The 16,632-nt window shown below is 47.1% G+C and overlaps 2 protein-coding genes across 2 annotated transcripts; one reads left to right on the top strand and one right to left on the bottom strand.

The window, feature by feature from the left end:
• Positions 1-65: 65 nt before the first annotated feature.
• hcfc2 (host cell factor C2) lies at positions 66-7,841 on the bottom strand. The gene is made up of 17 exons (XM_083691943.1): positions 7,583-7,841; positions 7,070-7,218; positions 6,772-6,932; positions 6,443-6,645; positions 6,090-6,174; positions 5,839-5,942; positions 5,395-5,619; positions 4,980-5,198; positions 4,443-4,504; positions 4,145-4,253; positions 3,972-4,055; positions 3,450-3,499; positions 2,804-2,947; positions 2,404-2,589; positions 1,857-2,160; positions 1,650-1,722; positions 66-1,383 (listed from the first exon to the last, which is right to left on the bottom strand). Exons 1-17 carry the CDS (start codon positions 7,779-7,781, stop codon positions 1,374-1,376), a joined length of 2,367 nt encoding a protein of 788 aa, XP_083548069.1. The 5' UTR covers positions 7,782-7,841; the 3' UTR covers positions 66-1,373.
• A 1,363-nt stretch (positions 7,842-9,204) lies between these two features.
• Positions 9,205-16,628, top strand: elk3 (ETS transcription factor ELK3). Its single transcript, XM_083692441.1, has 5 exons — positions 9,205-9,527; positions 12,243-12,451; positions 12,680-13,450; positions 14,602-14,724; positions 15,681-16,628. The coding sequence occupies exons 2-5, from the start codon at positions 12,245-12,247 to the stop codon at positions 15,774-15,776; spliced, it is 1,197 nt and encodes a 398-aa protein (XP_083548567.1). The 5' UTR covers positions 9,205-9,527; positions 12,243-12,244; the 3' UTR covers positions 15,777-16,628.
• The last annotated feature ends 4 nt before the right edge of the window (positions 16,629-16,632 follow it).

Here is a 16,632-nt window from a genome sequence, read left to right as displayed (position 1 = left end):
ACTAAAGTCTGAAATGATATTGACACTGACAACACTCAAAGCATAGCAGATTGTTGTGACAGTTTTTATTTATTTTTTTATTCTTCTTTTTATTTTTATTTTTTTACCACATCTGGACTTTCAACAAAGGTCCACACTGTTTACACTAAACCTCTCATTTGACACACAGCACAACATACACATACCAACAGAACAGGGATTCGTTAGTTCTAGTTGTAACCTGGATCATTTAGCATCCTAACAACAAAACAGAAGTGCTAAAACACAATTCTCCCTTTCAACTGAGTAGGTTGTTTGGATCCAAGTCAGTGTGTGCTAACGGCTAAACATGTCGGCCCAAAGAAATCATGTGATTTCCACATTACATGGAGAACCGCTGTGCTATGAAAGGAAATGTAATGAGTGAACAATTGTGGTATGAGGGACGAATCCTAACTTGAGCTCCCAGGTTACAACGGCCCTTAGTGAAGTTGTAACGGATGTATGGATAGCTACATTTACAAACATATGGCTCACCTCCTATGGCTACGAAAAAGACAAAATACCACTGAATGCAGGATAAGAACAGTATCCATAAATATGAAAATGTAATGAAATATTAACTGTTACAACCCAAAGTAAGCAGGAAATAAAATAGTACACCCCTCAGAGTCATAAATTGGACTTGGACGAAATCTTATGACCATATTTGCAGGAATGTAAAAAGTGCTCCATTTGCAATCCAATTTATATGTATAAAAAAAGAAAATAGTTAGTCTGTAGGCTGAGACTGTAAACGCAACCATAGACCAGACTAAAATTAATATCTCAAGCATCATCCCCATAACCCCATAACCCCCATAACTTAATCTACTAAATAAATAATATAATGAACGCAGTGGCTTTTCATTGGTCTTTTTCCCATCAGGATTTAAATTAAGTACTCAACCAATCACAGGGGTCCAAACTCCACCCAGAGGACTGCGTAATTGATGCATGTGTAAGGAATTGACCCTACATACATTAAGGCACATTCAACCCTTCATGAGTGAGTCTATTTGGCAAGAGGGGGGGAAATCTATGACCACAGAGATACCTTGTTCATGACATGGGTTCAATATCTAGCTTAACTAAAGACAACAAAAAAAGACATTAGGTAATGTCACAAAAAAAAAGACATTAGGTAACAATAACGGAACTAGTCCATGGGCAAAATAAAACCAAAATTGTCAAATACAGCCATTTATGTACAAAAACAAAAACATAAAAAAATAAGTTAAAAATCTATAATAGGTTCTTTATAGCATTTCTGTCATAAGTATACCTGGCTTGCAAAGTAGACATGCCCTTACATTATCTTCCCTGCATCCAGGTGAATGTCTGGCAGTCGATCTTCAACTAGAGCTGCAAGGCAAGAGTCAAACAGAAAACAAGTCCTCTCTCGTAAATAAGAACAAACCAAACGCAAATCACTTGACACGCTTGTATGGATGAAAACTAAACTAGAATGTGTACACCCTTTTTAAAAAGTCATTATTTTGTGTCTTTATTGAACACTGGACACGAAGACCCCCCTGACCTACACCCACATAAGAGAAAGACAACAGTGGCAATCTCATCTAAGGCGAACCTTTCCCACAATGAGCCAGGTGAGAGCAGGGCATCCTTACCTGTCTGCAGCCTCCTGGTCTGCCTCTGTCGGGCTGTCTGGCTGGGTCGACGGCGCTCTGATTTTACTGGCATCTGAAAGGAGAAATGGACCACAATTAGACCAATTACATCAGTCAGTAAGCTTGCACTGTGGTAAAGGGATTAAGAAAGGGACACGCACGCACACACGGACACACACACGGACACACACGCGAACACACACGTACCCTGTAGCCAGCGGATCTGCGTGGCGGGGCCGTAGCCCTGCTCATTCTTGGCGGCGATGCGGAAGACGACGGCGGGGCGGTTGGGGGTGGAGCAGTCGATGTGTGCGTTGTCCAGGTGGGCGGGGCTGACGGTGCAGGAGGTCTTGGTGCCGCGGTAGATCCTGATGAAGGCCAGCTGGCCCGGCCGCTCGCTGCTGGAGCTGGAGGAGCGGCTCTTCCTCACCGCCAGGTACATGGAGTACTCCAGGATCTTACCAGAGGGGGAGCTGGGTGACTCCCACGTGATGTGTACCGAATCATTAGCCTGGTTGGGGAAGGGGGGGGGGGGAATTGAAGGACAGAGGAGGGGGAAACTGTCGAATTTGGATTCCACATCTTCAAAACTCACATAAATGTAGCGAGATACTGTAAGTGGCTGGGATCAACCAAGTGCCTCTGGTGGCTCTCTGAAGCAGTAAATGCTGAACAGCACAGAGGTTGCATTTATACAACTTGTAACAGTAACCTTCTGTTTAATGTAAGATTGTCTGTAGGGATTGTACTGCACCTTGGTGATTTTGACAGCAGAGGGCGCTCCAGGGAAGCCAGGCTGGCAGGTCTTGAACTCACTGACGGGGCTGAAGTCTCCCTGGCCACAGGTGTTGATACCTGCCACTCTGAACCTGTAGGTCATACCTGGAGCCAGATCCTGCCTCTTCTTGTCCTCATAGTCCTGAGGCTCCAGAAGCGTCATCTGAGAGGTTGTGGTGTGTGTGTGTGTGTGTGTGTGTATGTGTGAGCGAGAGAGAGTGTGTGTGTGTGTGTGTGTGTGTGTGTGTGTGTGTGTGTGTGTGAGTAAAGAAGAAGCAGAGATTCGAAACAAGGTCAACATTGAGCAGTATCTTTTGGACTATGTTTCACATCAAATATTGTCAACTGAGTCACAAATGATGGTAACAATGGATGACCTCTTTCGTGTTTGTGTGTCGGCTGACGGTAGTTGTCTCCTGGTCTTCCTCAGCTGGAAGGTAGTAGTGTGTGACCTCAGAGAAGAGGGTTTTGAACACGCCCACATCGAACCACACTGAATCCTCTGGCTTCTCTCCAGGAGCCTGCAGGCCACAGAGAGGAGCAGGTTGTTTTCGTTGTTATCTGATATACAGCACAGATGGCATTGAACAACGTCAAGGAGTCAGGGCTACCAGGTGATCTTAGACTGGGTTCTTATATATGAGAGGGAATCAGAATCGGAATTCTTTTATTTGGCCAAGTATATTTGTACATACAGGAAATTGACTTGGTGAGGTTGGTGCATGGGACATAAAAAACAACGACATATGCTATATCATGTAGCTTGGCTCGGCCATGTACTTATCCCCATGACCACTGAGGACAATGTTATCATCAATTGGAGCGCTTGCATTCAGAAAAGGTGATTTTTATTTCATTCGAAAATATTAACAAAAAAATTACAAAATAGCAAAAAAAATTATAATAATAATAACAACAAAATAGAACAATAAATGATGTAGGCTGTGCAAGGCTAAGAGGCAATGAGGCTAGAGGCTGTGAAATGGGTATGGGGCATGAAGGGAATCATAACTCAGAACCTACCTGGTTTGTGAGAGAGTTGGGATCTGAGGTGGGGTTGGCAGTTCCTTGTCCTGGGTGGAGAACAAGATTGTCATTGGTCATAGGAGTCTCAAGAGTGAATATCTGACATACAGGGTTCTTCTGACACAGTCTGGTTGTGGCTGCGTTTTTTTTTTTAAATGTCGATTGAGTTATTTCAGCTCTCCATGCTGTTACTAGGGATGGGGCTGATTCAAGTTTTTTTTGTAATCGATTCATTGACCCTACACCGCAGTGCATCATTTCCACAACAATTTTGCTTGTTGTTTTTATTATGACTGCCGAGCTCTTTGACCGGCCCGGTGACAGTGAGTGAATGACAGAGCAGGCAAAATGAGACAAGTCGCACCCACAATCCCACAGACAAGTGGCTTGCTTCAGTTGTGCCACAGAAAGTGAGGGAAAAGGGGTATTTTTCAATTAACAGATTACTTATTTTCGAATCCGCGTGGATGCCAGAGAATGACTCAACGATTGATCAAATAACCCAATCTTAGCTGTTACCTGATTGGTCCTCAGGTGGAATGCACTCCCCTGCATTTGCGGTCTGCGAGGTCATGGTGGGGTCACTCTCCTGCCTCAGAGCCACTGTTGACACACAGAGTGAGAGGTCAAAGTTCTAGTACCTAGGCCACACTACTACTACTACTACTAGATGTTACTGCAGACTGACTTACAGGGCTCTGTGTGTGTCCCTCCCTGGGTCTCTCCACCTGCACTCCCCTCCCCTCCCTTCACCCCCTCTGACACCTCCATGGGAGTCTCCTGTTGCCCCACAGACACCTCCTGGAGTAAGGGGGGGGGTGGGGGGGTGGGAGAGAGAGAGAGTCAGAAGTTAACAGTGGGATTATACTGTAGAATTTTTAGCATTCAACTGTTACAGTCTGAATGCAGAGTTTACTAACTTCATGTGGCATTTACAGCACAGTGTTCGTATCGTCTTTTTTGGGACAAACGGCTTTGAGTCCGTCTTACCTGTTGTGACGTCCCATGCTCTTCCTGCAAGGTGTGGTCTGAGACCCGGGGGGGCGGGGCACCTGAAGACAAAATAACAGTACATAGCTTACATACCCGGAATGTCTTTGACCATCATACCTTCCAGGCTACCTCTTTACCTTACCGATCTATTGCACTATTATTATTACCAGCATTTGGCCGCTATTTACTGTATTTACTGTCTTTACTGACTGTTCTTTTGCACTGTTTAAATTATTTTATTGTCTGTCATTGAATGTTTCACTTTTAGTATGTCTTGTCTTATCTGTTGTGCCTGTGCACTTTATCTGTCTCACCGTGGGAGAGTGAGAAACGTCCTCTCGATTCCTTTGTATGTCTTGACATGTGAAGAATTGACAATAAAGCCACTTTGACTTTGACACTTTGACTTTGCCAAGGTAGCTCAGCTGATCTTAATCCAAGGACAACAAATTCTGTTGCGGGTTTATTTCTAATCTTGGCAAAAGCCAATAAATTGTGACTGTGATTGTCACTGAGCAAACCTGCTCCGCTCACCTGATAAGTCCTGTGAGTTCTTTTCCTGTGCATCTGCGCTAGGTGGGGCCACCGGAGTGGCTGGTGAATCAGATGCCCCCATGGCTGAGGCATTGGACAGGGAGACGGGCTGGAGCTGAAGGAGGTAGCACTCTGCTGCAGGTAGGGGGCGCCAGGCGACATGGAGCATACTGATAGTGGACTTGACCAATAACACAGCCACTGGGGTGGAGGGGAGCTCTGAAAACAATATGTCATACAGTGAGGATAAAGCAGCAGCAATGTGACCTAGTGGTCAGGGGTTATCGAGTTGGAACTTGGGGGTTGGAGCTACACTCTCTCAATAATAAAATATGCTTGACTCCAGATGATAAGAATCTTGAGCAGATTAAGCTACTAAGAACAATACACCAATATGAAGAATCCCTCCTCTCACCTGTCTCCAGGTACCACAGGTCCTTGCAGCACACCTGGTAGTTCCAGCTCTTCCGGTAACCGTCGCGGCCACTCCAGATGTAGAGACGGGAGCCGATGGAGGCTGAGCAGTGGCCTGTCCTGGCTCTAGGACCGCTGGGCTGGGGCTCCTCTCCCTGAGGCCCCGGGCTGAGCCGTGGCCGTCCCAGGCGCTGCTCTGGGCCTAAGCTCTGCCATGTCAGAGTGTCTGAAATTGAGAAGCTCATGTGTAAATACAGACACATTCTAGGGAAATTCCACATTTCAGAAATCTAGTCAACTATTCCACATGAAAGAGGCTATTGTTTACCATATGACTTCAACTAAATTTGAACTTATGGTTAGAATGCTTCTGGAATGCTTTTGTATGTGTGAACCTGCCAGAGAACCTAAGAGATAAGATTGTAATAGTGTGTACAATACTGACCCAAGCTGAGCACATACAGCGAGTTGGTGCAGATCCATTCAGCTCCTGTGGCGTTGTGTTTGTCCGTTTCCGCAACAGGGACCCAGCCCCCAAAAACATACATCCTAAACGGAAGAGGTACAGCTGAACACAAGGGATACTGCAATGATTTCTAATCAACTAAATGATCACTAAACAAATCCATATTATAAAGCAACATATCCATAACACTCAAACATAAATATGGACAGACAGAAATGTATGTTACTTACTTGTTTCCAATGACATTGGAAGAATGAAGACTTCTAGGTAGTGGCTGAGGTCCTTTAGTTTCAGGGGTAGACCATGTCATAGTGTCTGTGTGAGAGGAAGAGAGAGAGAGAGAGAGAGGGAGAGGGGGAGAGGGAGAGAGAGAGAGAGAGAGAGAGGGGTGGAGAAAGAAAGAGAGAGAGAGAGAGCGAGAGAAAGAGAGTTAAGATTCCATTGCTTTGATCAGTTCACAGCCACAACCACAAAGAGGTTCACTCTCAAAAGGTTGTCGTTCATGTGGATCTACAGTCCTGTGGCATTATCAACAACAGTTGTGGTGGATCAAATGGCTGCAGTGCCAGAGATGTGAAGCTACCAAGGTCAAGCTGCCAGAGGTCGTTCAGGCGATTGCCCCTCATTCCTCCGAAGATGTAGAGTTTGGGGGAGCCTTTCCCACAGTAAGAGACAGAGGTGTGGGACTCTCTGGCCGAGGGACCTTCACCCTTGGTCTCCGGAACGTTCCAGCCCTTCACCCCTGACACAGACTGCAGCTCCAGCTCATAGAGGTCATCCAGGTACCTGAAGAGAGGTGACAGTTACAGGGGTGAGATTCCCAAACTCCACAGAACAATTCTTTGAGCCATATCAAACAAATTCTTATGAAAAGAAAACTAATATTATATCTCCAGTTATGTAGCTAAATACCTTGGGACATTGCCATTAGGGTCCTCACTATCATTGGCCAGCCCCCCAAAGAGGTAGCACTTGTTCCCGATGAGAGTGAAGCTGTGTCCGAGGCGGGGGCAAGGGGGCAGGGCATTTTTGGGTGGTCGGGGTTTCAGCTTCTTCCACAGCCAGCGGCTCGCCTAAGAGACAAAGGTAAACTATAAATTATATTTTAACATCCCCAATGAGCTCCAATGTTGTTCTAGACAATGCCGGTCAGTTCAATAAAGGAGTATTAATCTTGGAGGGACTGAAGACACCCGTGTGAAAGCCTCACCTGTAACTCATAAAGACTGTTGCTGTATTTGCCAAACTCCACCATGCCCCCAAAGACCAGGATGCGCGTTCCTTCGCAGGCAAAGCCATGGGCAGCACAGCCAGGTGGAATGTCCCCTCTCACCGCAGGAAGAAACCATTGCTTGGACACTGGACAGGGTGGGACGGGGGAAATGAGAATGATCAGATCACCTTGTTCTCTTTATTCTCATTATTTGTGGCAACTATACAGAAGTCTATAACTGGAACAGTTTGGTTGGTTATGTAAAAGTTATGACTGTCACTGTTCCTCAAATGAGGACATGGCTAGTAGCAGCTAGCAATGCTACTACTGTCAGAGACTTAAATAACATTAACCTTTAGCTACTAGCTATTGCAGCTAACAAGCAAGACATAACGTTCAAGTGAAGTTCAGCTAAAACCTTCCAAAATAGTGGTCGAATTTCATGCAGCTAACGTTAGTCACTGGCCAAGCAGGTGCTTGCTGACAGGCTGGTTAACATTACTGGCTCACCGGTGTTGTAAACATGAAGCTCCTCCGCTATTCCCTCGTTTCCCCCTCCAAAAACAATAATGAGTTCCCGAATAGCCGCTGCTCGGTGTCCGTGTCTTGACCGTGGAATAGGTCCAGTAAATGAGTGCACTTTCTTCCACAACGGGCCTTCGATGGCCATGTTCCTGGTGGGAACTCTACACACCGGAGTTCGTTCCATAGAATAACGTTAGTTGGTTAGCTACCTAGCTAGCTAGGTCCCTAGCTTCTAGCTAGTTCGTTTAAAGTGATTTGAGTGGTCGTGTTGTTGGCGCTTCTGACTGTTGTTCCCCAGAGATAAAGGGCGGAGCGAGGTGGGACACACTCTAGCGTTTTCCCCTCGCAATTGCATCACCATCACACTTGGCGTGCCCGAATCTGCAGTCGTGGGTTGCGTTCCAGGTCGTAAACATGGCAGTCGGGCTACGCAGCGCACCAGATTTTCAAAAACGCCTTATGTCGTGATGGAACCACAATAAAGCGTTCTGCTATGCTACGCTGGGTTGCGATGCAGGCGACCTGGATCACACCAATTACACCAGCTGTGTTTGCCTATAACTGCACAAAATGACAACTAGCCAGGTGGTATTCCAGGTTGCTAAAATCGTAGTCTGGCTCACAGTTTAGCAAATCATGGATGTAATAATAATATTAATTCACTTTTGTAGGCGTGAGATCTGATACTCTACAGTGTGACTGCAATGTAGGTAGAAATCGGAGGACGGGCCTGAGCCTTCATTAGCCTGCCCTGATGTCTATGGAACATTAAGGCGGTCTATTATACACTGGGAGGTACTAATGGACTGATGCTGAAGTGATGCAACTCATTAAGGCACTCAGATGTCAATTTCTGGGTCTGTTTCAGAGAGTGTGTGCATATGTCTGTAAATATGTGCTGCAGAAAATTGTCTGTGTCTGTGCACATGAGAGCGGGTGTGTGTGTGTGTTGGGGAGTGGATCCATTTTCCGGTTTCCTGAAGGGGTTTCCTTTCACTGACAGGAAACTGACACACAAAACGTCTTCAGTCACATGGTCTGAACGCGTGCACGCACACACACACACTTTTGAGGTTTACTAAGACAATAACGTCAATATACTGTAGAACTTGTTTTACTTGAAAGTCATTGGTCAATCCCATTCAGTTAGGGCAATCTGATGACACAGGAGAAAGGCAAGACTCCCACATTAGAGGACATAGAATTCTTCTTCATAAAATAGCTTGAATTACAATAACCAGATAATGCATGTAACAGACAGGGAGACAGGTCGTAATTTCAGACTCCCTAACTAAAATACAATAGAACAATTAATTAATCAAACCCTTATTCCATTAACCCTATAATATATTCAGCATGGCTGTTACAGCTTTATAATGGCTCTATGAATAATTGATCAACCTGTTAATTGCCCCTGTTAATTTGGCTCTAGAATCGATTCGTCTGAGTGTGTGTGTGAGTGAGTGAGTGAGTGTGTGTGCGTGCAGGAAGGAACACGAACTCCTCCCGGTGTGGGGCAGGAATGTGACGTCAGTCAGCCCGCAGAGTTTAATCAGAATTACAACATTAGTGCATGCGTGCGTGCGTATGTATGTGTGTGTGTGTGTGTGTGTGTGTGTGTGTGTGTGTGTGTGTGTGTGTGTGTGTGTGTGTGTGCGTGCGTGTGTGCGTGTCGCGCGCAGAGAAGAGGAAAAGTGTGTTTACACAGACGGCCGAGCGCCTGGGGAATAATGCGCGAGAGGAAGTGAGCCGGCTCTCTGTCTGCGCGCTCTGACTTCCTGCTCTGAAGAAATAGAAGAAAAAAATCTCCGGATCCCCTTACAGTCTCGAGCCCCGCAGCCCAGACGGCATCAGCATGGAAAACCAGCGCATTATACGGAATTCTCAATAAAAACATCTTCGCAGGAAAAAACAGACGTCTTTCGCCAGGGTATGTGAACGCATGGTTTTATAAGCTCTTCATACCTTATTAAGACGGCATGGTCACTTAGTTTGAGTGATGATAGGTCAGAAGTGAGCTCTGTATCAGGAAAAATATAGTTTGGAAATATGATACAACTCGGTCATCACAATGAACTTGAAATTTAGGGGGACGTCAAATGGCATAATCCTCTCTCTGGTAGGCTATGTCGCCATACATGTAGGCCTATTTGTTTAGCCTTCTTTCCATAACAACATAAAATCAGAAAAGTATGTATTTTCATTTTGATGTTTGCCCACAACCTTTTCCGTTATTCGCACATAATATTTCCTGGCTGTCAAACACAAGTTGCTATAGGGTCTTGGACGTGCTCCATTCTGGTTTTCATACTGTTTCTTGTTTCTGATTATATTAATTTGCGGATTAAAGTTGCCGTTGGTATGAAAATGCGCTCGTGGCCCTTTAAAAACCGTAGTAGACTTTCTGGTTTGTCTGGACTCTGCAGACTAATTGCCATGCGCTTCCGGATTGAAACTGGCAGCAGACAACATCTTGAAAATGAGTCATTGGGGCAAACAAAGAGCCGTTTGAGTGTTCCAGCCTCTCCATCACCGATTCTATGCGCACTCAAGCTCCGGGATACTCCGATGATCATCCACAATTCTTAAGAGACTCTTCAGGGTCAAGTCGACACTCTGGACGTTATAACGCTATGTCATCAGCATGACATCTCTGTGGTTGTTGTGTCCTGGTGGATGGGAGCGCGTACCCCACGATACCCGCAACAGCTGTTGAGTTGTCCACAGGCAGTGCGCAGGAAGGGGAGCGCATTTAGTCATGGCTAAGTAATGTACACACACACACGCACACAGCTCTAAGTGTAACATATTCGGAAAACACACTCTGGTGTGTGTGCGCCCAGGTGAAAGTGTAGACTTACAGTAACCAGCATAGCTTCAACAGCCTGGTCAATCCATTTAGCCTACATTACAAATAACATGCAGACATTGGCTGCTGTAATAGAACTACCGGTACATATAAAATAGGCAATTTACAGCCTTGCTGTATGACAGTAAAAGCAATCTGGCTTTCAGATTAGCAGATTTCCCATTTTTGTGGATATCCCCAAATAAACAGATTCTGCTGCTTTGTTTCTGTGCAGCTACCTGTGCAGCTACCCCTCACTGTGGAACATCAAATAGTAGGTTACATTCATCAGCACCATGTCAAAGCATCTCCTAGGGGAGAGTCAGACAACATGTATGCATTCTCCATATGTTGTTATGGAATAGGGAATGGGTGGGGGGGGGGTGTGCTGTGTGTGTGTGTGTGTGCAGCACACTTGTGTGTGTGTGTGTGTGTGTGTGTGTGTTGCTGTACTAGAGCGAGGAGGAAACCCGCCATTTGTCCTATCCGTGAGGTCCCTGTGTTTCCGATGGTTCCCGGTGACAGGAATTCCTACCTTTGAGTTAGGGCTTGACTTTCCCGGGAGGACGCCCTGTAGCAGAATGAGAGGAAGTCCTCATTTAGACAGCTTTACAACACACACACACACACACACACACACACACACACACAGGAGACCTCCCCAGGAAACCGAGAAAGAGAGGAAAGAGGTGGTGGGTTGGGGGGGGGGGTGCAGAGGTAGTCTTCACCTGATGCACACTCATGGCATATCCACTGGTTGGGTTACAGAATGTAAATAGGGATTAGAGGATCAAGACGAGTCAAAGCAGGATTCAAAGCTCTAAATGAGTATCTCTAAGAAATCTCTCTCCGATATCCTTTCTCTCTTGTAGCCGGATAAAGACTACGTAGAGAAAGTTGTGCAACATTGCATTTGTAGTTGAGTCAACTTGGGGGGGGGGGGGAATGAATATCCGGAATCACTTTCATGAGTCAGTTCAAACAATGACGCTGAAATAGGCAGATAACATGTGCACCACAACTAGCGCTGAACACAGTCACACAGCAGAGATCAGAGCCACAGGGGGAGAGGGAGAACGAGTGGCCGGAGTGACTGAGTGAGAATGATCTGATGTGCCAAAGCTGCCTTCATTCACAAAGAGCTTCTCTTCCACCCGTGTTCTTATCCTATTTAGGCAGACTGCCAAGCTCTCGGAGAGTCAGAGTCAATGAGAGAATGTGTGTAGTACTCCTAGCCACAATCTGTTGCCCTGGTCTTGCTTCTCTTGTTACGTTACAGTCTTTGCCCAGTGAAAATGGGAGACTCCTACCCCTATCGCTGGTACACACGTTGTTGGCACAGGATAACACAGGAGAATTTTAACAACACTTCTCCAGCCCCCGCTGCCTGGCTGTGCTGGCACATTGCTGCTGGCCAAAGCATGTTCTGTGTTTGTGTGTGTTGGTTTTTGTTCTGTGTTTATGGGTTGGCTTCTAATGGGGCAGGAAATGCCTTCTGGGTTGGAGGGCGGGACATTTTTTGAGGTTTAGGATGAGTGTCCGTGTGTGTGTGTGTGTGTGTGTGTGTGTGTGTGTGTGTGTGTGAACGAGAAAGTGTTTTGCTTGGGCATGCCAATGTGTGCATGTGGTGGCAGTGGTCGTGGTGGTGGTGGTGATGATGATGATGATGATGATGATGATGATGATCCTCCCTCTCCCTCCTCTCTCTTACTTTTTCAACCCCCACTCCTCTCCCTCTCCCTCTCCCTCTCCCTCTCTCTCTCTCTCCCCCCCTCCCCCCCCCCTCTCTCTCTCTAGTCATGGAGAGTGCCATCACGTTGTGGCAGTTCCTGCTGCAGCTGCTGCTGGACCAGAGCCACAAGCACCTGATCTGCTGGACGTCCAACGACGGGGAGTTCAAGCTGCTCAAGTCCGAGGAGGTGGCCAAGCTGTGGGGCCTGCGCAAGAACAAGACCAACATGAACTACGACAAGCTCAGCCGCGCCCTGCGCTACTACTACGACAAGGTACACCGCATTGTTGACTTGACACCAACGCATGACATACGCTTAACTCAAGCACGTTTGAAAACGGTCGAACTTTCCCACGCTACACAAACTGGACACATACACGACAACCCACAATGACCAGCTGCTTTGCCCGACAAAACCAGCATGCGTATAACATGAACACATGTAACGACTGTCGAACAACAAGATGTCCAAATTAAACTTCTCCCTCCTCCCCCCCTCCAGAACATCATCAAGAAGGTGATTGGCCAGAAGTTTGTGTACAAGTTTGTGTCATTCCCTGAGATCTTGAAGATGGACCCGGCAGCGGTGGAGATGGGGCGGGGGGGCGAGGAGATTGGGGGGGGCCTGTCTGACGGGGAGGGCGAGGAGGAGGGGATGCGTGGCGGCCCCCCTGTAAGGAACGAGTACCTCCACTCAGGCCTGTACTCCTCCTTCACCGTCAGCTCCCTCCAGCACCCTCCAGACCTGCTCCGCCCACCTGACCTGCTCCGGCCAATCAAGGCGGAGTCCAGACACGATCACCACGAAGATAGCTCCACAGTCATCCGCTTCGTCCAAAACCGTGCCCACAAGGGCGGGGCACTGCCGGTGGTGTCCCTCCCATCCTCCCCGCCCCCCTCCTCATCTGAGGGCTACCATTCGTCCAAACTCTCCCCTAGACCCACCCACTCCTCGTCCTGCTCCCCCTCCCCGTCACATAGCCCCACCCATGCACTCTGGAGGGGACAGAGCCCTGCCCCTGAGACTGACGAATCAGAACAGGGCGCTCAGCCACTCAACCTATCATCTGGTCACAGAGACCGAGCCCAGGCCACGGCCACACTAGAGAAGAGGGGCTTAGCCAATCATGTCCCACCCAAAAACAGGAAGCCCAAAGGCCTGGAGATCTCTGCCCCATCCCTCTTCCTGACAGGAAGTGACATTGGCTCCATCGCCCTCAACAGCCCAGCTCTGCCATCAGGGTCCCTAACCCCTGCCTTCTTTACTGCACAGGTGAGCCCCCCCCCCCACACACACATATACACACACACTTTATTGTCCTGGCCAGTCTTGAACACACACATACTCCACCTCTACTCTCGTCCTGTTTGTGTGTTCTGGTACAGTGTGTAATGACTTTGGGGAGAGACTGCACTTTTCTGTAATTCATTCCAGTCTCTCCCGAACTCTCTGTCCTCACTCTTAGGGTTAGGAGTTAAACAGACAGGGGAGGGGAAAATGGCGATGGGTGGGAGGAGGAGGAGGAGGAGGAGGAGGAGGAGGAGGGGGGGGGAGTGGGACAAAGGTAAGTCAGAGAGTCATAGAGGAGCAGGAGAGAGGAGGAGGGGGGGGGGGAGTGGGACAGAGGTAAGTCAGAGAGTCATAGAGGAGCAGGAGAGAGGAGGAGGGGGGGGGAGGTAAGTCAGAGAGTCATAGAGGAGCAGGAGAGAGGGAGAGCAGCAGAGAAGTAAACGTAAACGAGTATGAAGAAGGGAGGGGAGGGAGAGAGAGAGAGAGAGAGAGTGAGGGAGGGAGGGCAGGGCGGTCGGTAAGTGAAGCCATATGTTTTCTAAAGCTCCTGAATCACCGGCGTGAGGCTGGGTTCTATAGTAGAGAGAGAGAGAGAGAGAGGATCTACAAACCCACTTTATTAGACCAATACAAAACACAGCACATTAAAACTGGCATACATCATTCCTAACCCACATAAACACACCCCCTCCTCTAAATAGAAAGAGAAATTAAGTTAGGGGTGAGGGAGAGCACAAGAGGAAAATTGATGTCATATGTAGCTTCTCAGCTGGAATCTAGTGTTCTAGTGGCTCCAAGTTCTCTGACCTCAAGAGACCCCCCCCCCCCCCCCCCCCCCCCGAGTCAGCCTTGAACTCCAAGCCAACCCCCCACCTCCTGCAGACCCCCATGACCCCCAAAAAACACACTATAGGACTACCTCTTCCTGGTTCCCGTCTTCACTAAAACAAACAAATCCACAGTGTGTGTGTGTGTGTGTGTTGATTCCTAGCCAGCAACACTGTCAAAAATGACTACAACAACAACATATTATTAGGAAAGCTTTGTTTCTGAGCTGCTGCCTTAATTTCCCCTCTGGTATCAATAAAATACCTAGAAAAAACAAAACCTATTTTACTCTTTCCTCTCCCTAGACGCCCAATGGTCTCCTGCTCACCCCCAGCCCCCTGCTGTCCAGTATCCATTTCTGGAGCAGCCTGAGCCCCGTGGGACCCCTGAGCCCCGCACGCCTGCAGGGTCACGGACACCTGTTCCAGGTAAGAGCAGGAGAGAGAGAGAGAGAGAGAGAGAGAGAGATATGAAAGGAGGGTAGGCAGTGGATGGGTGGGGAGAGTAAAGGTAGGGAGGGTAGGTAGTTTAGTCTGCCGAGCTGAGAGGGAAGGGGCTCCACTTGAACTGGTAAACAAACTCTTGTTAGAAAGACGCATAGTGAATCCTGGCTACTGTTGCTAACAGGGCTGAACCCGACAGAGGGTCACAAGCTTCGTCACTTAGTTCTGTGTGGGGGAGTGGGCTTGCTGTGACTGTATTAGTGTCTGCGTATGTGTGTGAGATACACTGTGCGCACGGGTTTCAAAATAAGCCACAGATGTTTCCTTTCTGGTGTGGATGAGGGGGGGTGTGGGGCAGCTTCCTGCTCGGAAGGAGGGGGAAGGGGTCAGGAGCCCCACCCACTCCCGTCAGCCCTGTCTCACAACAGGAAGTGCCTCTCTTCACTCTCCCATGATGCACCAGGGGTCAGGAGGGACTGCCGTAAAAATACCTCTCCCACCATTTTAAAGCAAGGCTGAAACCCCAGGAATTTGGAATTATCCATTCCTTTCATTTATGAGGCATTAAGCGTGTATTTGTGGCTGACTAGTGAATAAGTCCCTCTGGCCTCTCAGAGTTGCCCTGACAGCTCCTACTGTCCTCACATGGGTTTAGCACATCACTTCAACAGGACATTATTAAGGGATTATGGGCTGTATCAATATCACTTTATTTGAATGATCCCTAGTCTAAAAGGACTAACCTGCTCACCTCTTATTGGTCAAAACCCTGTCAGAAAGACAACAATAATACTGGCCCCTAGTTTGTAGCCACTATGTAATACATAACTTTCAGATAATAGATTTTTAATGTGTGTGTGTGTGTCGGGGGGGGGGGGGGTATTCTCATCAGTGGATTGTTGATCTTACCTGTCCGTCTGCTTCCCTCCGTCTGTGTGTAGTTTCCCACCCTGCGGAATGGACAGTTCCCTCTCCCTCTATCCAGCCTGGACGCCTCCTCCCCCCTGCTGCTCTCCCCCAGCCCTCACAAGTCCTGATCCTGGAGCCCTGACCCGCACACATATACACACACAGGAGGACTGCACTCAACAAGGCCACATCAGGCCAAACCTGGCCCCACAGGGCTGAACCAGGACAAATCAGAACAATGTCCCCTCTGCGACAGTATATCCCCAAATGTCATTGTCAGCATTATCAACGTATTCATTGTCATTGACTTGAAGATCTTTTGCTAAGTTTAAATTAAGGAAAAAGAAACATAGAAACGAAGTATGTTTTGGACTTTGGTCTCCATGGAGACCATTCTGTTTTGTACATGTATGTTTGTTGCTCATCTCACCCCCCTTAGCAAATAATCTCATGATTGTCTAATCTTTACCCTCCTAGAATACCAAAGTATGCATTCTACATCCTCCGCTCCTGTCAGACTCCTAGCGGGAGGTCCGCTAGCCAGAGAGAGGCGTGTGGTTATAACGCTTTATAAATGTTTGTATCATCGTTTATCTTTTTTGATATGTTTATCTGAGGCTGTGAACCTGGTTGTTTTGTTCTGCCTAACTGTTTTTGTATGGTTTTCTATGGTATTGTTTTGTATTATACAACATTTTTATGCACTGTGCTTTTTACCTTGTACCGGCTGTGCCTTCTCAAATGTTAAAGTAATGTAAATGTATCATTTTCAAGCTTTAAAACTTTTTATATAGACGAAATTCCATTTCAATATTGAACAAAAGCTTATTTTCTTAACAGCTTTTGGTTATTTTTTCATAAAGGAATTGATATAAAATGTATTCTCATAATGATTTGCTTGTTTTGCTGTCTGAGAGTCAAGAAAAAATACCTTACACAATGTTTTGAATAAACATGAAGCATTGAATGCTGTACATCTGGATT

The sequence above is a fragment of the Argentina silus genome (genome assembly GCF_951799395.1).
Source record: "Argentina silus genome assembly, chromosome: 20".
NCBI classification, from domain to species: domain Eukaryota; kingdom Metazoa; phylum Chordata; class Actinopteri; order Argentiniformes; family Argentinidae; genus Argentina; species Argentina silus.
This window is presented reverse-complemented; position numbering and strand designations above follow the sequence as displayed.

Bases quoted from the DNA above. Each gene is read 5' to 3' on its own strand.
- hcfc2 (XM_083691943.1), bottom strand. From the start codon at position 7,781: ATGGAACGAACTCCGGTGTGTAGAGTTCCCACCAGGAACATGGCCATC. The intron at 4,056-4,144 runs GTAAGTCAGTCT...GTGTGTCAACAG, and splicing joins AGGGACACACACAGAGCCCT to TGGCTCTGAGGCAGGAGAGT. The intron at 2,161-2,403 runs GTGCAGTACAAT...TTCCCCAACCAG, and splicing joins CTGCTGTCAAAATCACCAAG to GCTAATGATTCGGTACACAT.
- elk3 (XM_083692441.1), top strand. From the start codon at position 12,245: ATGGAGAGTGCCATCACGTTGTGGCAGTTCCTGCTGCAGCTGCTGCTG. The intron at 12,452-12,679 runs GTACACCGCATT...CCCCCCCTCCAG, and splicing joins TGCGCTACTACTACGACAAG to AACATCATCAAGAAGGTGAT. The intron at 14,725-15,680 runs GTAAGAGCAGGA...GTCTGTGTGTAG, and splicing joins GTCACGGACACCTGTTCCAG to TTTCCCACCCTGCGGAATGG.